General features: G+C 38.7%; 1 protein-coding gene across 6 annotated transcripts in view; it reads right to left on the bottom strand.

Moving 5' to 3' along the window:
• AKAP13 (A-kinase anchoring protein 13) overlaps window positions 1-17843 on the bottom strand; it is a 338024-nt gene that overhangs the window by 158076 nt on the left and 162105 nt on the right. For all 6 annotated transcript variants that reach the window (XM_029238790.1, XM_029238789.1, XM_029238788.1 and 3 more), the window contains one exon: window positions 1598-1796. In XM_029238790.1, the coding sequence (XP_029094623.1) occupies window positions 1598-1796 (199 nt within the window). The remainder of the gene's footprint in view (window positions 1-1597; window positions 1797-17843) is intronic.

The following is a 17843-nucleotide window of genomic DNA, read 5'->3' on the forward strand; positions in this document are numbered from 1 at the left end:
TGGCTGCACTGCGCACCTTGCGAGATCTCAGTTCCCTGACCAGGGGTTGAACCCAGGCCACGGCAATGAAAGCGCAGAATCCTAACCACCAGGCCTCCAGGGAAGTCCCAAAACTATTTTTATAACACCTGGTTTGCTCTTCGCTCATTATCTGATCTACTACAAGAATCTCACGCAAATCCACCACGCACTGTCATCTCATTCACTTACCCACTCAGTTCCTGTGTCGAGCACTTACAGTACTCCATCATCAGCCGATTCCTGTCTACTCACTGGGTCTGATGTAAAAGTTCACACACGTAAGTGTAAAACGAGTTACGCTCACTAAAGTCCTTCTAATAATAGAGTACACGAGAAATGAATTTTCACTGAAAGCGTCTGTGCTATGCTCCTTAGGATATTCAAAATGGCTTGCTTCCCTTCCCGCTGAGAGCGTAACTGACTCCAAAAAAATTATGAAAGCAGGTCATTAAATTTAATAAAGGGTGAACATTACAGAACAGAGATTTGCAGAAAAAAGTTGTCTTGCTTGAAAAATTTTAGATGCTCCTAACACAAGCATCTTCTCAGTTTTAATTTCTCATGGTTTCCTGTAAAATATTCCCACACCTTGCAGGTAGCTTTGGCATCTACAAAGTGCTGTTTTCAAATGGACTATCATTCACCCAGTAAGAAGAGCCCTAAAGGAAAACCTGACCTTCCGGCAGTCTCTTCAGAGGAAAATAAAATGACACCTATTCTGGAACAAATATGACTCGGAGAGGCAGAGGCAGGTACATCTACAACCTGCTATGAAGTGTCCTGGCCTGCTGCTCTCCGAAACAAGCAAGGCCTGCTCCCAAAGAAGGCTCTGGCGTTGAGCTGACCCCAGATGACCTTAAATGAAATTACTGCCAAGCTTTTTCCAAATCAAATCAACTCTGAAATAAAATGGGTGGAAAAATTATCTAAACTTAGCCTTTCAGATGTCGTGGCCAAGACAGATGTACCCATGTGACGTTTATATTATCCATAATAAATGCTACCAGGGAGTATGTAATGTTTTTATGTCTGGCAACAACTTTATCTTGAAGGCTTGAGTGGATTATAAAATCTTTATTGTTTTAGTGATCTTTTTACCACACAACTACCAATTTAAATATAGTAACACAGTCATCACTCACTGAAATAGCTGTGAAAAGGCTCCATTTCTGAGTAGATTTGGTTCTTATTCTTCAGCAACAATCTCAGAAACTGTTTAGCTCATTTCGTTTTATAAAGTTAAACCAACAAATTTATAGAGTTAAATAAATTTCCTTTTAAGCCAGGAAAATTTAGTTCTAGTTGTTGCATATTTCTGTATCTGCCAGGTGTATGTGTGTCTTTCGTTATTTTAAAAGCCTGGCAAAAAAAAAAAGAAAAATTCTCGCAGTCTCCTATTGCTACTACCCCAGTGCTGAACTCTGTCTCTATAAATGCTAACGTCTAATATAGCTAAAACTGCTTTACAGGTTTCACAATCTTTGAGGGAAGCACTGTTATGTTCTAATTATAGTAAGGCTCATTGGGGGAAGGGGTGAGGGCACAAAAGCCTGAAAATGGAAATTTTCTGTCTTACCATTAGCTGCTGTTGGATGTTCATAAGTTTAAAAATATGTCCAGTGCAACTGTCTCCAGGAAGTGGGGGTTCCTGGTGTGGTTCAGACTCAGAGGTTAACGTATAGACGTCCAGCTCTCGGTGATGCCTCACAGAACAGTCTCCGTAAGGGATTTCATAGGATAAACTGCTCCAGGAGTCTGGTTCTCCAGTATCCTCCCTGGAAGCAAGCAAACTCTGGTTAATATATATGTATATTCTATACATAATATACATGAATATATTATAATATTACTATATAATAACATATATATATATGTGTATACAATATACATATATATGTATTCTGCCTCCCAGGCAAAGGTTTAACCCCTAAGTCTTATGCAAAATTTTGAACCTCATTGCTCTTTGAGGCTCTGCAGCAGAAATTTGGTTTGCACAGTTCCCCAGTAATTCAGGCATATAACTAACTGTTTCATTCTCTTCATAAGAGGTCATAAATGGGCTAAATGAAAACTGCAGGATTCCTCCCTAAGGATGTTCTTTTGATCAAGATCAAGAGAAGACTGGGATCCTAAAATAGTTAATATTATGCTCACAACCAAATAATGAGGAAATGTAAGGAGGATGGTTTTGCCCTGGTTTTCAAAAAAAGCAAGACTTATGAAGCGTTTCTCTTAAAATGGGTTATACCATATGCTAAATGCAGTTGATCATATTGGGAAGGGAAGAACTAATCAATCCAATCCGTGCAAGGGCACTCCAATTTTTGTTAAAGATAGGTGGAGGAAGCACTCTCAAAATTCTCAAAGTCAACTATATAGAGGAAAACTATCAATATTATAATGCCTTATCATACTATACTTGTCAATATAATTATCAAATCCTATTTTGAATGAAGCACTTGGTTCCAAGAACTTTAAGCTATAACTTTAAATTTAAAAGACAAACAACTTTGCTCAACTCACATCATTATAGATACACCTCATATTCAAATAAAGCCGACAAATGCTCAGGTATGTAAAAAAGCATTTCTGGGATAGGCCTCAAAACATGAAATCTCTTTACGTGGTTCTAATGAACCAGTACGCTGATATGGTATCCCAGAGATTCTGGAAGAAGGCAGAAGGTAGTGTTTGAGATCATTATCATGTTTTAAAATAAAAAATATAACTAAAGAATTAAGAACTAATAGACATGCCATCCACTGACAAATATGAGAGGGAAACATTACTTCAACTCTCTCTCCAGTGTTCTGTCTACTAAATCATACCTGTCAGTTCTTAACAATTCACCAGAGAATAACTGGAATTTGAAAGCTAAAAATATGCTATAGTGGAAAACCTATAACAAACTGGAGGGTCATGCACTGGCTGAAGGTAACAATTAAGGCTGATCCAAAAGAAAACAATTATAATTTCCATACTCAAGAGTGACTCCCAAACAGTTGCTTAAAATGAACTTAGCATATGCTATGCTAAATGTTTCATGCATTTACCAAGCTGCTCTACACTGAGCAAAGTGACCTCAAATAGAAAAGTACCTAAAAGATAGTCACTTAGAAGTTCAACTGAATGACTCAAGAAGTCAATCAGCTCCACCAAGTGAGGGGGAGGCAACATCTCTGTAAATTCAACTTTGGAGCTTGGGTTGACATTGTCACTAACTCTGCTCAACTGTCTGACAAGGCATTACTGGCATATCTGCTTACTCAGATTACCACTTATAGCCATGCTCCAATTAAAAAAAAAAAAAAGGTATTTGAAAACAAAACTTGATTTATACACCACCACTGAGTGTGAACCAAATACAACAAGCTAGGAGGGAACTGTTTGCCAAGGGAGGGGCAATTAAATAGTGATACAGTCCATTCCCAGCAAGATGGAGTTTTCTACCAACCTTGCCACTATTAATTCTCAAACTGCTTCTTTTCTAATATCTAAACCTTGGGAAATTCCCTTCTGTGACCACAAACTATTTATCTCCCACCTCTCCCATGCTCTCCCCTTCCAGAAGAATGTGCTTTTGTTGCCACAAGTGCTAGCCCTTCAATCTCCCAATTCATCGTCCCTGTGGATTTTTGTTGCTTCCTAGCCCACCTAGAAACCAAAGACTAGTTAATGCAATTATTCTCCCACTGGCTTCCATGAATATCTGCTGCTATTGACACTCTTCAAACCCATTGTGCCTGTAGGTCTGGGTAAACCCCACCATTCAACAAGTATTTGTGCCAGTATTCTTGGTGCTGGTGATACAAACGAAAATCCTCGTCCTGTTGAAGCATATATACCTAGCAAGGGAGACAAAAGCAATCAAGATAAATAAAACACCTAGAATTCTGGAAGACAGCAAGTGTGGTGGAGGAAATAAACCAGAGATGAGGGCTGCAATTTGAAATGTGGTGGGTCAGGGAAGGCCTCACTGAGGTGACATTTAAGCCAATGCACTGTCTGCTCTGTATTCAACACTGTATAAAACCTTGGCTGGATCCACTTGGCAAAGTTCTATGACTAAGAATGTTTACTGAAACATTAGGTGTAATAGTACTAAAGACCAGAAACACCCTAACCGAGTCAGTAACTAGAGGGATGTTTGGTAAATTAAAGAACAGATCTACAGACTATTATGGAGCCATTAAATATAACTGAAAAAACAGTTCAATAACATTGAAATCTATATTCAGTGAAATAAGCAAAATAAAAAGAGCAAAATTATAAGCATAGACAGTAAACTGCACAATAAAAATAGTGTCAGGGTGGTTGGGTTATAGGTTTTCTTCTTCCCTGGGATTTTAATTAATGTCTTAAATAATTTTTTAAAGTTCCTATTCAGCCAGGCCTCGCTGCTGCTCTGTAATGCTTCTTGCTCATGTGTGTTGATCCATCCCCACGGGGGTTACCAAAATGTTCTATAATTTCCTCAAAGGCCTAACATTAACCTTGTCTACTTCATTCTCAGGTGACCTTTTCTCCCATCTTAGTGAAAAGCTTGAGGCCATCTAACATGAACTAAACCCATCTTCAATCCACCCAAAAATGCCTGTGCCCGTCTCCTCTAACTTCAGGGCACCTCTCTATGCAGTGGGTTTGCTCTGTTCCACACCCCCGTCCTTAGGTAACTGGCTCGGTAATCACCCCCTGAATGCCTGTAGTTTTCCACCTGCTTCTGGACTAGCTCCTTCCCCATCCACCTGCAAGTACCATGAAAACCTCACCAGTAGACAGAGCAGAGGCAGGAAAAGGGATTACTGCACAGATGCCTGCAGCAGCAGCAGCAATCTTTACTCAGCCCTGCAGACCAGCGATTCTCTCTGAGGAATCCAGCCCCCAGGGGACATCTGACAATGTCTGGAGACATTTTTCATTGTCACAACTTGGGGATGGGGAGGGGTCCTACAATGCACAGGACAGCTCCCTAGAAGAAAGAATCATCGGGCCCAAACTGCCAGTGGTGCTGGTGTTGAGAAATCCTGCTGTAAACCCCCGAAACCCCTTTCTGTCTGCCCTCCTCTTCCTTCCTTTCTACCTCCTTACCAGCCATTTGAACAATTAAAGGTTTTGCGCCGACTCCCTCCCACTGCTACTAAAACTTCTGTCTCGGGTTCCACTGACAAAACAAATCTCCAAATCCAACGGCTTTTCTTTGTCTCCACTGTCCTTGAGTTTTGTAGCATCTTAAAATGGTGACCTGATTCTTCTTTTGACATTTATTCTCACTTGACGTTCATAAAGAATCATCCTATTCACCCACTGCTTTCTCTGGCTTTTTCTTCTTCTTCTCACATCTTAGATGTGAACAGATGTCAACTACCTGAACTTGGTCTTCTATTAAATGGTAAGCACTGTGCTAGATGCCAGGGCTACAAGGTTAAATATGATACCTTTCTCAAGAATAATGTAAACACACAGCCTAAGGTCAAACATGAATTACTATTAGATAGCCATAGTTTGGCTTACTGGTGTTACTGTCACCTCCATGGAAACGAAAAGCAGAAACAATCTCATGGGAGTTTTACCCTTATGAGTGTGGCATTTTATGCACTAAATATACCATATTTCATCAAAATTACAATGCTATTACTTATAAAAGCAACATCATTTTCTGTATTACTAAGAAGGAAAAGAACTGTTGTGAGTTAAATTATGACACAAGTTAGAAAAATTTACATCTTAAAAGAGATAATACAGGGAATTCCCTGGCAGTCCAGGGGTTAGGACTCCTCGCTTTCACTGCCGAGGGCGCAGGTTCGATCCTTGGTTGGGGAACTGAGATACTGCAAGCTGCGTGGTGTGGCCAAAGGAAAAAAAAAAAGAGAGAGATAACAGAGTATAAATACAGTCAACTGTCCTTCTGAATACTGGTATGGGTGGTACAAACAGTTCAAATGAACAAACAGTTCCAACATCAACTGCTTAACTTCATTCGCCTGTGAGTCCCAAGCCTGCAACAAACGGACAGCAGATACAAGTGAAAAGGGCAGCTCAGAGGCTTTAGACAGACTTAAACACCTAAGACACTAGTTTTCAAACTTTTAAGTAGCTGAACAGTTTCAAATAAAGCCACATGCAGAAACAGAGTTGCTCTGGTGATAGGGGCAATAGAGGGAAGGAAAGGCAAAGCCCGGCCCTCCCTCCAGCCACCATCCCTCCTAGGTGGGTTGTGAGACTCATACTATACCCAAGGAGTAGCTAAATGTTCTTAATTCCCAAGGTACAGGCTTTCTTTATGTACAACTACCACATTTCCCATTTTAAGGTCATTCTCCTTGTTTAGTCTCCTTTGCACTTGTAGAATAACTACTCCATATTCTCCTGATTGAAGCCCTTTGTATGCCTACAGTTAGTAATTAAGTTGACCCCTCGGCCTTGTATTTCCGCCATGGAGAAGAATATGCCTGGGTATCTAAAATTTACCTTAGAAATACACACAAAGCTTTTATGTAATCAAATCAAGTCTGGCAGGACAGAAAAGCACATCCATGAATGCACCAGAAATTCTGGTTATTTCAGCTGGTGAATTAAGAGGCACCATAGCCTCAGCTGAGGCTTTTTTAAAAAATGAGTGAAAGGGAGATCTGTAGATGAAGGAGTATAAATGCTGCGGGAAGGTTTACAGAGCTCTCCACGACCTTTCATTATTCACCCCTATGAGGACACCACCACTCTGAACAAAGAAGAGGGTATTTTTACTACCAATTGTGGCAACTGTGCAGTATAGGCATTATTTCATTACTACGACATCAGATGGTATTGGCGTAGAATTTCTTAGATTGTTACATTCAACCACATCCCAGATCAGACTTCAAGATATAAGGACTGATATTATGATTACTGGAAACTTTCAATCATCCTGTCAGTAAGGCAATTAATATTGTTTTCAACCATTCTCAGGCGCCTTGAATTTCATCTGGAGTATCCAGCACAACTCCAAGTGCAGTCTCCCACCTCTGAGCCCTGAAAGACTTGTTCTGCACCGTAACCTTTTCTTCATTCACCTGTAACCCCTAAGGAGGAGCAGGACCATACACCTTCTGACTTGCTGGGTCTCACTACTCTGCTTCATCTCCTGACACATTGTAGGTACTCAAATATTTGTTGGGATTTCACTTCAGGGCAAAAGAGTAGGGATATTCTTTATAAACAAATGGTTTGAGATCACTAAGAACTCACTCTCTGTGAAAGGACAGATAACCTAAAGAAGTAATTCTAGTAAGACCCAATGTAGTGGCAGTAATGGCTTAAAAGGTCTAGTTGGTAAAGGAGACTAAAAAGTCATGACAACTGAATTCAGTATATGATAAAGGTCAGGAGGAAAAAACATCGCTTGAAAGTATATTTTTGGCAGCTGGTGAAAAGTGAATATAAACTATATATTAGATAATCATAATATATTAATGTTATATTACTGATTTTGATAACTGCCCTGTTATAAGGACATGCTGGAATAATTAGGAATAAAGGGGCATGATGTCGGCAACAACTCTCGAAAGAGTTCAGTAAAATTCTATCCATTTATCTACACACACAGATAAAGCAAATAAAACATTAACAATTGGTGGATTTAGGTGAAGGATACACAGTGGTTCACTGTACTATTCTTCAATTTTTTTAAATTAATTAATTAGTTTATCTTTGGCTGCTTTGGGTCTTCATTGCTGCACGCGGGCTTTCTCTAGTTGTGGCGAGCGGGGGCTACTCTTTGTTGCGGTGCACGGGCTTCTCATTGTGGTGGCTTCTCTTGCTGTGGAGCACGGGCTCTAGGTGCGCAGGCTCAGTAGCTGTGGCACATGGGCTTAGTTGCTCCGCAGCATGTGGGACCTTGCCGGACCAGGGCTCGAACCCGTGTCCCCTGCATTGGCAGGGAGATTCTTAACCACTGTGCCACCAGGGAAGTCCCATTGTACTATTCTCACACCTTTTCTATGAGTTCAAAATTTTTCACAACAAAAAGTTAAATATAAAACATCAATTTAAAAAAAGGCAGAGGGTAGTAATTCTTTCACTATTCTATGATTACTTATGGCAGGGAAGAAACTAATATTTGGGTATCTACTAAGAGACAGGCACCCTGATACCCCATATATTTAATCCTCATACGAGTCTTTCAAAGAAGTGCTATTTCTAGTTCAGAGGAGGGTAAACTGAGACTCAGAAATACTAATTCATTTGCTTAAGATATAACACATACATCAGACTTTGATAAATCTGGCTTCAAGTGACAAATTTTACCACTTAGGAGAAGTAAGCATTTGGGCTAGATATGTAGTCTCTTTGAGTATGTATCATAATCTGTAAAAAGACAGTAAGAGTCCCTTTAAAAGTTGCAGTGGTAATTAAAGGGGACAGGAAACAAAGTATCTAATAACGCCTGGCACACAGGAGGCAGTCAGTAAACATTAGTACTCAAATATGTAATGGAGTAACAGATCTGGATCCATGCTGGACTGACCCCAAAGCCTGTACCCTCCCCCGCCCCATACACACACCTAATGCTGCACTGCTTCCAGTGGAAAGGGCTGGTCTTTAATAGAAACTCATCAGGTGCCACAGCAGGAAGCACTGAGGTTCATTTGAAGGCAGGATGGAGCAAAGAGGCCTTTAGGGGAAACATTTCTTCACGAATTAAAAGAATGTCCACTCCAGGCAGAACATTTTTCAACACACAAGCATTCTCCAATGAAAAGTTCTAAAGTCTGCCCTCTTCTGAGTTTCTCACAGAATGAGCAAATCAACCACAGTCATTCTCCGGTGTCTGGTGAGACTCTGACAAAGTGTAGGACAAATCGCAGAGCCCACATTCTACCTAGCTATTTTCAAAATGAGCACATTCTACTCACTTGAAGGACAATATCAACTTGGGCATTTATCCCTTCAATCTTTTTCACAAATGACACTCCCAAACTGTTCACCACATTTTCCATAAAACTGACATCAATCAGTACCTACCTTTTCCTAATGGGAAAAAATATTCTACTCACCATAAGAAATCACCACAAATTCATCTAATTATGTTTAATTTAGATTTCCCTAGAGGCTAAATCACCGGGCAATATGAGGGGAAAAGCATGGGTATTGAGGTCTGCGTAGAATCTCATTTATGCCATGATCTGATCTAAGAAAAATTATTTAGCTTCTATGAGCCAGAGGTTTTTTTCATCTGCTTTTTAAAAAGTGGGATAATACTAACTTTCTTACAGAGTTGTTTTAAGGATTAAAAGATATATGGATAGAGACAGCCTTACTATATATATGCCTAGTTAAGTACTCATTAAATATTGGGTTCTATTTCCTTCCACAAGCAAGGGGTACAAACATAACCACTCTCTTTTACAGCTAAATTTAATTATTTAACAATGTGTCAAATACTGAGCTGTGTGTTTTACATATCACCTAATTTATTCTTTTAACTATCCTGTGAGGGAAGATACTATTACCCCAATTTGCAGATGAGGAAACTGAAACTGTGAGAAATTTAATAACTTGCCTAACAGTCTGTTAAGCCAGAATTTGGGCTGATATTCTAAACCACCACACAAAACTACCTCTGCTGCCTTTTTTTTTTAATTTTTTTAATTTAATTTAATTTTTTTTTTATACAGCAGGTTCTTATTAGTTATCCATTTTATACACATCAGTGTATACATGTCAATCCCAATCGCCCAATTCATCACACCACCATCCCCAACCCCCCGCAGCTTTCCCCCACTTGGTGTCCATATGTTTGTTCTCTACATCTGTCTCTCAACTTCTGCCCTGCAAACCGATTCATCTGTACCATTTTTCTAGGTTCCACATATATACGTCTCTGCTGCCTATTTTGCACTAGAAAATGCAGACCAATGAAACAAACTAAATATTTTTAACATACGGACTTTGGAGGATTAAGTTTTGGAGATGCAAGTTCTAGATTGTTGTGCACTGTGGACATGGGTATAGTTTGTGGTCCACGGCTTTTGTGGTCATTCTTCTCTGTTCCTTTTCACTCTGAGGGGCTACTTGGGCTCTCTTACTCTATGGTTCCATGACTTTTGGAATACCTTGCTCCTCTAACAGCCGAAGTTCTCTATTTTCTAGCTTCACCTTATTGCACTGCTTTCAAATCCTGAAGAATAATTTTTAATACCTACCATGATACTAGTTATATTTATATCAATATCTAATATACCAACATTCACAGGGTGAGTAAAAATTAAAGTCAAGTTTATACTAGATTAACATCTAAATATTTATTGATGTGATCAAGCTACTTAGTTGGTGACTGTTCCTACTTAATCAGATTTAAGCCACCAACCTAATTCAACAAGCTCTCAGGAATTAATTTTCAGATGCAATGTTAAGTCTAATTTTCCCACTAAAGCAAAGTTCTTAATCTTAACTGCATTTTAGAATTACCTGGAGAGCTTTTAAAAATCCTCATGTCCAGATCACACCTCACACGAGCTAAATAAAAATCTCTAGAGGTGGTGCTGAGGCATCAATATTTTTTAAAGGTTCCCAGGAGATTCTAACGTATAATTAGAATCCCCATGTGATTCTAATGTGCAGCTAAGGTTGTAAAACACCACATTAAAGTAACCTACAGGTCCCAATTCATTTACATAAGTATAGCTAAGGCTAGCAAGACTGCAATGAATACTAGAGTTGTTAATATATCCTTTGACCTAATTATACAGTTCCCTGGAATTTATCCTATATAAATAATTTAACAGAAATAAAAATCAGTAAGTAAAAATGAGGCTCACTGCAGCATTCATTAGTTAATTTCTGGGTTTTTTAAGATTAAAATTAACATTCAATGTTAAATGGTTTAAATACTCATGATAAACAAAATATTTTAGATGGCCCAAAAGATAATTATAAAGACCAGAGAAATAGATTAAGAGGATGAAAAAGTGAAAAAATATCAGAATACAAAACAGAATATCAGCTGCAACTATTTAAGCAATTCCATGCAATGTGGGACGTGATATCTGATAATAAAATAAACCTGTCTTCTGGTGGCAGCATTATGAATAATTTTGTTATGTAAATGTAATTGTTTAAAAAAAATGCTAATTCTTCCCTCCCTGTTATCTTTCTTGCTTCTGGCCTAAGTCAGAAGACAGAGGCAGCTTAGTGCAGGCATCGTCGAGAGTTGCATCAAGGGAACATGGAGATATAAACCACAACACAGGGACTTCCCTGGTGGTCCAGTGGTTAAGAATCCACCTTCCGATGCAGGGGACACAGGTTCGATCCCCAGTTGGGGAACTAAGTTCCCACATGCTGCAGGGCAACTAAGCCCCCACGCCACAACTACAGAGCCCATGCACTCTGGACCCTGCGTCCCACAACCAGAGAGCCTGCGAGCTGCAACTACTGAGTCCGCGCACTGTGGAGCCCGCGTGCCACAACTAGAGAGGCCATGCACTCTGGAGCCCACGTGCCACAGCTAGAGAACCCGTGTGCCGCAACTACTGAGCCTGTGTGTTGTGGAGCCTGCGTGCCACAACTAGAGAGCCTGCATGCCGCAACTACTGAGCCCAAGTGCCGTAACTACGAGCCCACATACCACAACTACTGAGCCCGCATGCCACAACTGGAGAGAAGCCAACGCACCACAACTAGAGAGAAGCCCGTGCACTGCAATGAAAGATCCTGCGTGCTGCAACTAAGACCTGACACAGCCAAGAATAAATAAATATTTAAAAAAAAAAAAACACACACAACACAGAAGTCTCAGCTTGGACTCTGATACAGTTACATTTAATTCATCCCCAGAACAACACCAGGTACTTCAAATAGATCTTCAGCTAAGAAGCAACCCAGGTGGATCAATTTCTACTCACTCAGTAATGCATCCTCTCCTTCTCAGCCCCCTCACTTCCCAGATGACTTTAGGTCAGCTAAGTGATGGAGATTTCTATTTAAATACTACTGGGTTTATCCTTATATAGATTGATCTCTCACAGAACTTATGATTCTCTGCCTATTCCATGACAGTTATTGGCTTAATACCTACTTATGTCCTTTGCCTACAAAGTGCCTGATGTTACTTAATAAGAGTGAGAAACACAGGCACGTGGGAATTATTTTGAAAGGGAGAACATTATCACTGTTGACTAAAATTAAATTCTAGGTTGGGAAAAGAGACAGAAATGCTTACAAAATAGTCTGAAACTTGGGAAGAAAAATAGAACTGTATGAAGTAACTTCAGACTGATGACAGAAAACAAATCAGGAAGAAAAATCCAATATCCAACTATTAGAAGAGAGGTAATATGTCTTTAAAATGTTAGTTTCTTCTTCTTTAGCTTTCTCATGGAGCAAACACACAAACAAAATCAAATAGCAACCCTATATGTTTACCGATTTAAATAACCTATTCATAATAGAGGGAAAGGAACGCACATCCATTTTTTCCAATCTTATTTCTGACAAGCACTTGAAACTCAATATGATAGAAACACTAAGAGCTAAATATGAATCCCAAACTCCAATGTAATGGTGACCATTAAAATCAGTTGAGTAACAGGCTTCCAACAGTGAAGATTCCATGATTCTATAGATAAGCTATTTGTTCTACTTATAGAAACTGATAACTTTAATACAAGTCATCACTCTGTAAACTAGCTTTTCCAGTTCAGGAAAAAGAAAAAGAATTTTTGTTCATTAATCTGGGCAGGACTCTTATCTTCAGGCATGAAGTTCACCTGACTTTATAGCAGGTTACTGTCATTAAAATTTAAGAAAAGAACCCATACTTAAGTCCAATAAGCTTCTAATGATCTTGTGTATTTTTATAAACCCTACTGCCCTTATTCAACACTTTTCATAATTCAATTGATGAAATGGATTAATCTTACTTAGAAGCAGTTAGATAAGTAAAATAAGTCAAAATAAAGACTAGTCACAGACCAGACGTGACTTTTTTTCAGGTCTCCTCTAAGTTGCTACTTTTGCAGAAACCATAAAACATTGATCTACTCTCCCTGATTACAGAACTATACAATAAGTAGATTAAATGTGTCAGACGAGAACGTCTCAAACTATTTATGAATTTCCAATTCATCACAGAAGTAAAAATTCTAAAAATTACTAGAAAAACAAAATTTACAAGATAAAAAACTTATGCCCAAAGTTTTAATAGATTCAATAGACATATAATTACTCTGTCAAATTACTATTAAAAGTTTCTAAACACATACAGTACTCTCATTATACATTATACTGATCTCATCATGGACCAGTGACAAAGAGTTGGCAGATCAGCCCTGATCCAGGGCCTCCCTCATTTTGAACAGCAGTGTGTTATACAACAGAGATCCCTCCAGACTGCAAGGAACCATATTTTACATTCTTAACATCTAGAGACCCTGGAGAGAAGTGGCAACAGAAAGGAAAGTCATGGCATAGACTGGAATATGGAATGTGGTACCAGCTACGGACCCACTGGACAAGTTTCCTTTTGTCCCAAGGTATACTTCACATCGTCCTGGAAAAGCTGAAAAATAACTCAATAATATTCAAGAGTATTTTAAAAGTTCAAACCCAAACAGTGTTTATAATTATTATTTTTAGAAAATCAAAAGCACCTAAAAAATCCACTTTAGCAGACACGTCACCAAGAACTTCTGTAATTTACTGACATGATTTCCTTTAACCAAATGTGAAATACAGGAAACTAATCACTGTACATAATAAAAATGATACAGTTGACCCTTGAACAACACAAGTTTGAACTACACAGGTCCCACATATACATGGATATTTTTCAATAAAGACATATAGTACTACACAATCTGCGGTTGCTTGAATTTGAGGCTGCGCAACTGCAGATATGGATGGCCAACTATGGGACCTGAGCATCCATGGATTTTGGTATCAGTGGCAGGTCCTGGAACCAACCCCCCATGGATACTGAGGGACTACTGTACACTGTAAAGCAGTACCCAGCTTTTCAGAGCTCTTTCATTATAAATACCATTTTTAATATCCCAAGTGATAAGGCTGATGTTCTGCGTGTAGACGAAGAACAAAGTTCGGGTAAACCAACCAAGGTTTCACAGAGCTGAGGGCTGAATGAAGGTTAAAATACAATTTTTTAAATTCATTCCAAGCAATCTATTCCTAAGCAATTTAGTATAGTAACTTATGTGGATTAATGAGCTAAAAGAAAAGCTACAAGCTAAATGTTTCTTTAGATTACCCTTAAAAAAGGTATTAAGAAGTATCCTACTGAACACCTGTATCTTAACAAACTCATTTTCATATTAGCACATATTCTCTAAAATGGTATATGTATAAAAAGACCCCAGAAGATATTTACAGCATAAACGTATAGAGAATTTTAACTTACTCTGTACAAGTTTAAAATGAAAATCTAAATCCTATTAAATAGGAGGGAACTGGGTTACATATGTGGCAATTACAAAAATACTATTTCTCAATATATGAAAAGCTCTGTATGAATACTTGTTTTCAAATGTTCATATACATATTTTTCTATTGCTAAATAAAATGTTACCAAAAGTCCATTGAAAAGATGGTATGCCACTGTATTACAAATGCATTCTACCAGGAATTTGGTCTTCTCTGTTGTTCTTAAGTTCATATTTCAAGATATTTAAAAAAAACATATTTTCAGAAAATGAATAGTCTAGGTTATGTATTTTTTCATTTATTCATTCAAACATTCAACAAACATTCATGCAGTACCTTTTATGTTCCTAGGTACAAGAAATACATTGATGAATAAATAAGACAGCCAAGCTTCCTACCATAATGGAACTTATAGTATAGAGGGGTATGATTACAGTTAGAGGTAAGTGCTTTAAAGAAAATAAAACAAGGTGTTTAGCACAGAAAATCCCCTGGAGTGGAGACAGTGGCTTCTGAAGATAAGTGTCAGGAAAATCTTTCAGGAGATAAGGCAATTGATCTGAATCATACAAAAGAGCCAGCATGTGGAGTTTACTGGGACAGAATGTATCAGGCAAAGGGTAGAGCAAGTACAAAGAGCCTGAGGTAGCAACCAGCTGGCCAGTGCAGCTGGGGCCAGTGTAGCTGTGCAGTGAAAGCAATGGAAATAAAGAGAATGTTATGAAATGAGGTCTGAGAGTTGCACAGAGTTTGGATCTCATGGAGCTTTGCAGATCATGTAGGAACCAGAATTTTATTTTGAATGGGGTGAGAACATATTAGAAGGAGGAAGCCAAAGGAGAAAAAAAGCAAAGAACGAAGCCAGCAATACTAGTACAATTAGTATGGTACCAGGTGTATATTACTGACTTTTAATCCGTACAACCAATTTGAGGCAGGGGTCAGTGTATTTCCATTTTTCATATGAGGACACTTAGGCTTAAGGAATAGCTTGCCCCAGTTCACAGTTAGTAAGTGAAAAGGCCAGAACTTGTACCCAGATCTAATTCTAAAACTTCTGTACCTCTTTACACTATCCACAGTAATACTTACCCTCTAACAGTTTCAAACTATGAGCACATATTCAAATTATGCAAATTCTAAGTCTGATACAATATTTATCAGAAGCTAATCAGGTATACTGGGTTTTCTGTTATAAATTTTATAATATCCACAGCAAATTTTCAACTGTAGAAAAACACAAATTAAGACGCCATTCCTCAGAGAGAGGATTACATCATCCAAACTGAGTATCCATAGCTGGCCCAAAACCTCAAGGTTTATGTATGTGGTACAACAAAATTCAATAAGCTCAGAATGAATTCCAACTTATTTCCCAGCATTCCGGTTGTTATGCAACAGTCAACAACCAATCTACCTCTGCCTTCTTACCTTGTCTAGCACGTTGCAACTCAAGAATAAAGCTCAGTATGATGCTAACGTAAATGTAAAACCCTGTCAAATCAACTGCAGAGAAAAACATTTTTCCGGTACTAGTCATTCAGGCGGAAGCTCAAAGATACTTGCTAAGATGCAGCAAAAAGCCAGATCAAATGGCAGAGAATAAACAATGAAGGTCAACAATGCAACAGTTTGGAAGCTGATACTCACTTATGGCTGCCCAAGCACCACGAGTATCGCAAGCCCATCTTATCTGGGTCCTGGCTTTAACAGCAGAGGAAACCCAGCAGGCATGTTTTGCTCAGTCTACTTCTGACAGGAACTGCAGCATCTAGTTCCTTATTTGAGGGTTACAGCAATATCGTCGATGAAACCACATCACCCTAACAGTGCCAAACCTCAAGGAGTCCTACAGAATCAACCACAGCTCCACTGAGATGGAGTGGGAGAGGCTAAATGCCAGAAAAGGGGGAGGGAGGGGGAGGGAGGGGGAGGGGAATCACTGATCCACCTCAAAATGAACAGGAGGCTACTACCTTAGGTGTCAGTAGGGAACTCACTGCTAGACTAGTTATGCATTCACAAACATGCAGATTCACTAGAAATTTTGGCACTGATACTCTGTTTTTGTCCTCCCTCCTTCCTTTTTGACATAGTACTGCCACTCTGCCCTTAACAGCTAGAATGGGAAGAGCGCAAAGGAAAAAGAACACATAATTTGAACAACTACTGTGCATCAGCAATTTGGTACAAATTCTATGCTGTTAAATAATTTAAAACAAAAGTTTTATAAGGCAATGGTTAGAACACAAGCTGGAAAGTTGGACAGACTTGGTTTGACTCCTTACTCTGACGTCAACCCTGTGGGATCTTGGACTACTTACCCAAATTTCTCTGCAGCTCAACTTCCTCATCTGTAAAGTGGGAGTGACTAGGTTTGCTGTGAGGTCAAATGACCTCGAATGTAAAGTGTTACCAGCATAACGTTTGGCTCTCCCAAAGTGCTCAATAAATTGTGACTATATGGGTGAGTTTGACCAGGAAAAAATACATCAGAAACTAGATGGTGGTGCAAAGAGATGTCATATTCATGTAAAGCGGAGTGACTTTCCAATGACTCTTCATTCCTAGCTCTCCAAATAAAGGGACATGCTAAAGCTCCTAACAACTTTATAAGCATGTTCTCATTTAATCCTAACAGACCTATGAGGTTCATGCTATCATTTCCCATTTTACAGATGAGGAAACTAAGGCTCACAGATGACAAGCAATAGGGATGCACTCAAGTTCAGCTCTGCCATTTTTAAAAATTTTTATTTTTGGCTGTGTGGACTCTCTAGTTGTGGTGCGTGGGCTTAGATGCCCGGCATGTGGGATATTAGTTCCCCAACCAGGGACTGAACCCGCGTCCCCTGCATTGGAAGGCGGATTCTTAACCACTGGACCACCAGGGAAGTCCAGCTTTGCCATTTTAAAGGCCAAACAGTTGAATGCCTACCAAACATGTATGTGATCAACGATCAAGTACATAATTTAAAGTGCACATCTCCTTATCTGCTTTTGACGCAAAAATTCTAATGACCACTTAAAGCATAAATGTGTATTTACTATAAGAGTAAAACACTACAATAATTAGTGTTTGTGAAAACTGTTAATGCTATGCACAATACAAGAGTGTTTCAAATGATTAAATTAATAGAGAAATTGCTTGACAGTTAATATAAATATTAAAAGAGTGCAATGGCTAGATAACTTTACGAAGATCATTTTACCTTTTCTGAGCCACAACTGTTTATAACAATTTAAATGACAGAAGGAAGTATTACAGAATTATAGATACTATATTATATTAAAAAAACCCTAATTCTGATTAACTTTTTGTTAACTCATTCATAACATTAAATAAACATTCACTAGAATAAATGTTTTAAGTTGTACATATCTCTTTCCATTTAAGCCAAGTGTCC

The sequence above is a fragment of the Monodon monoceros genome, unplaced genomic scaffold (genome assembly GCF_005190385.1).
Source record: "Monodon monoceros isolate NGI ecotype Baffin Bay Population unplaced genomic scaffold, NGI_Narwhal_1 Super_Scaffold_21, whole genome shotgun sequence".
In the NCBI taxonomy this organism is placed as follows: Eukaryota; Metazoa; Chordata; class Mammalia; order Artiodactyla; family Monodontidae; genus Monodon; species Monodon monoceros.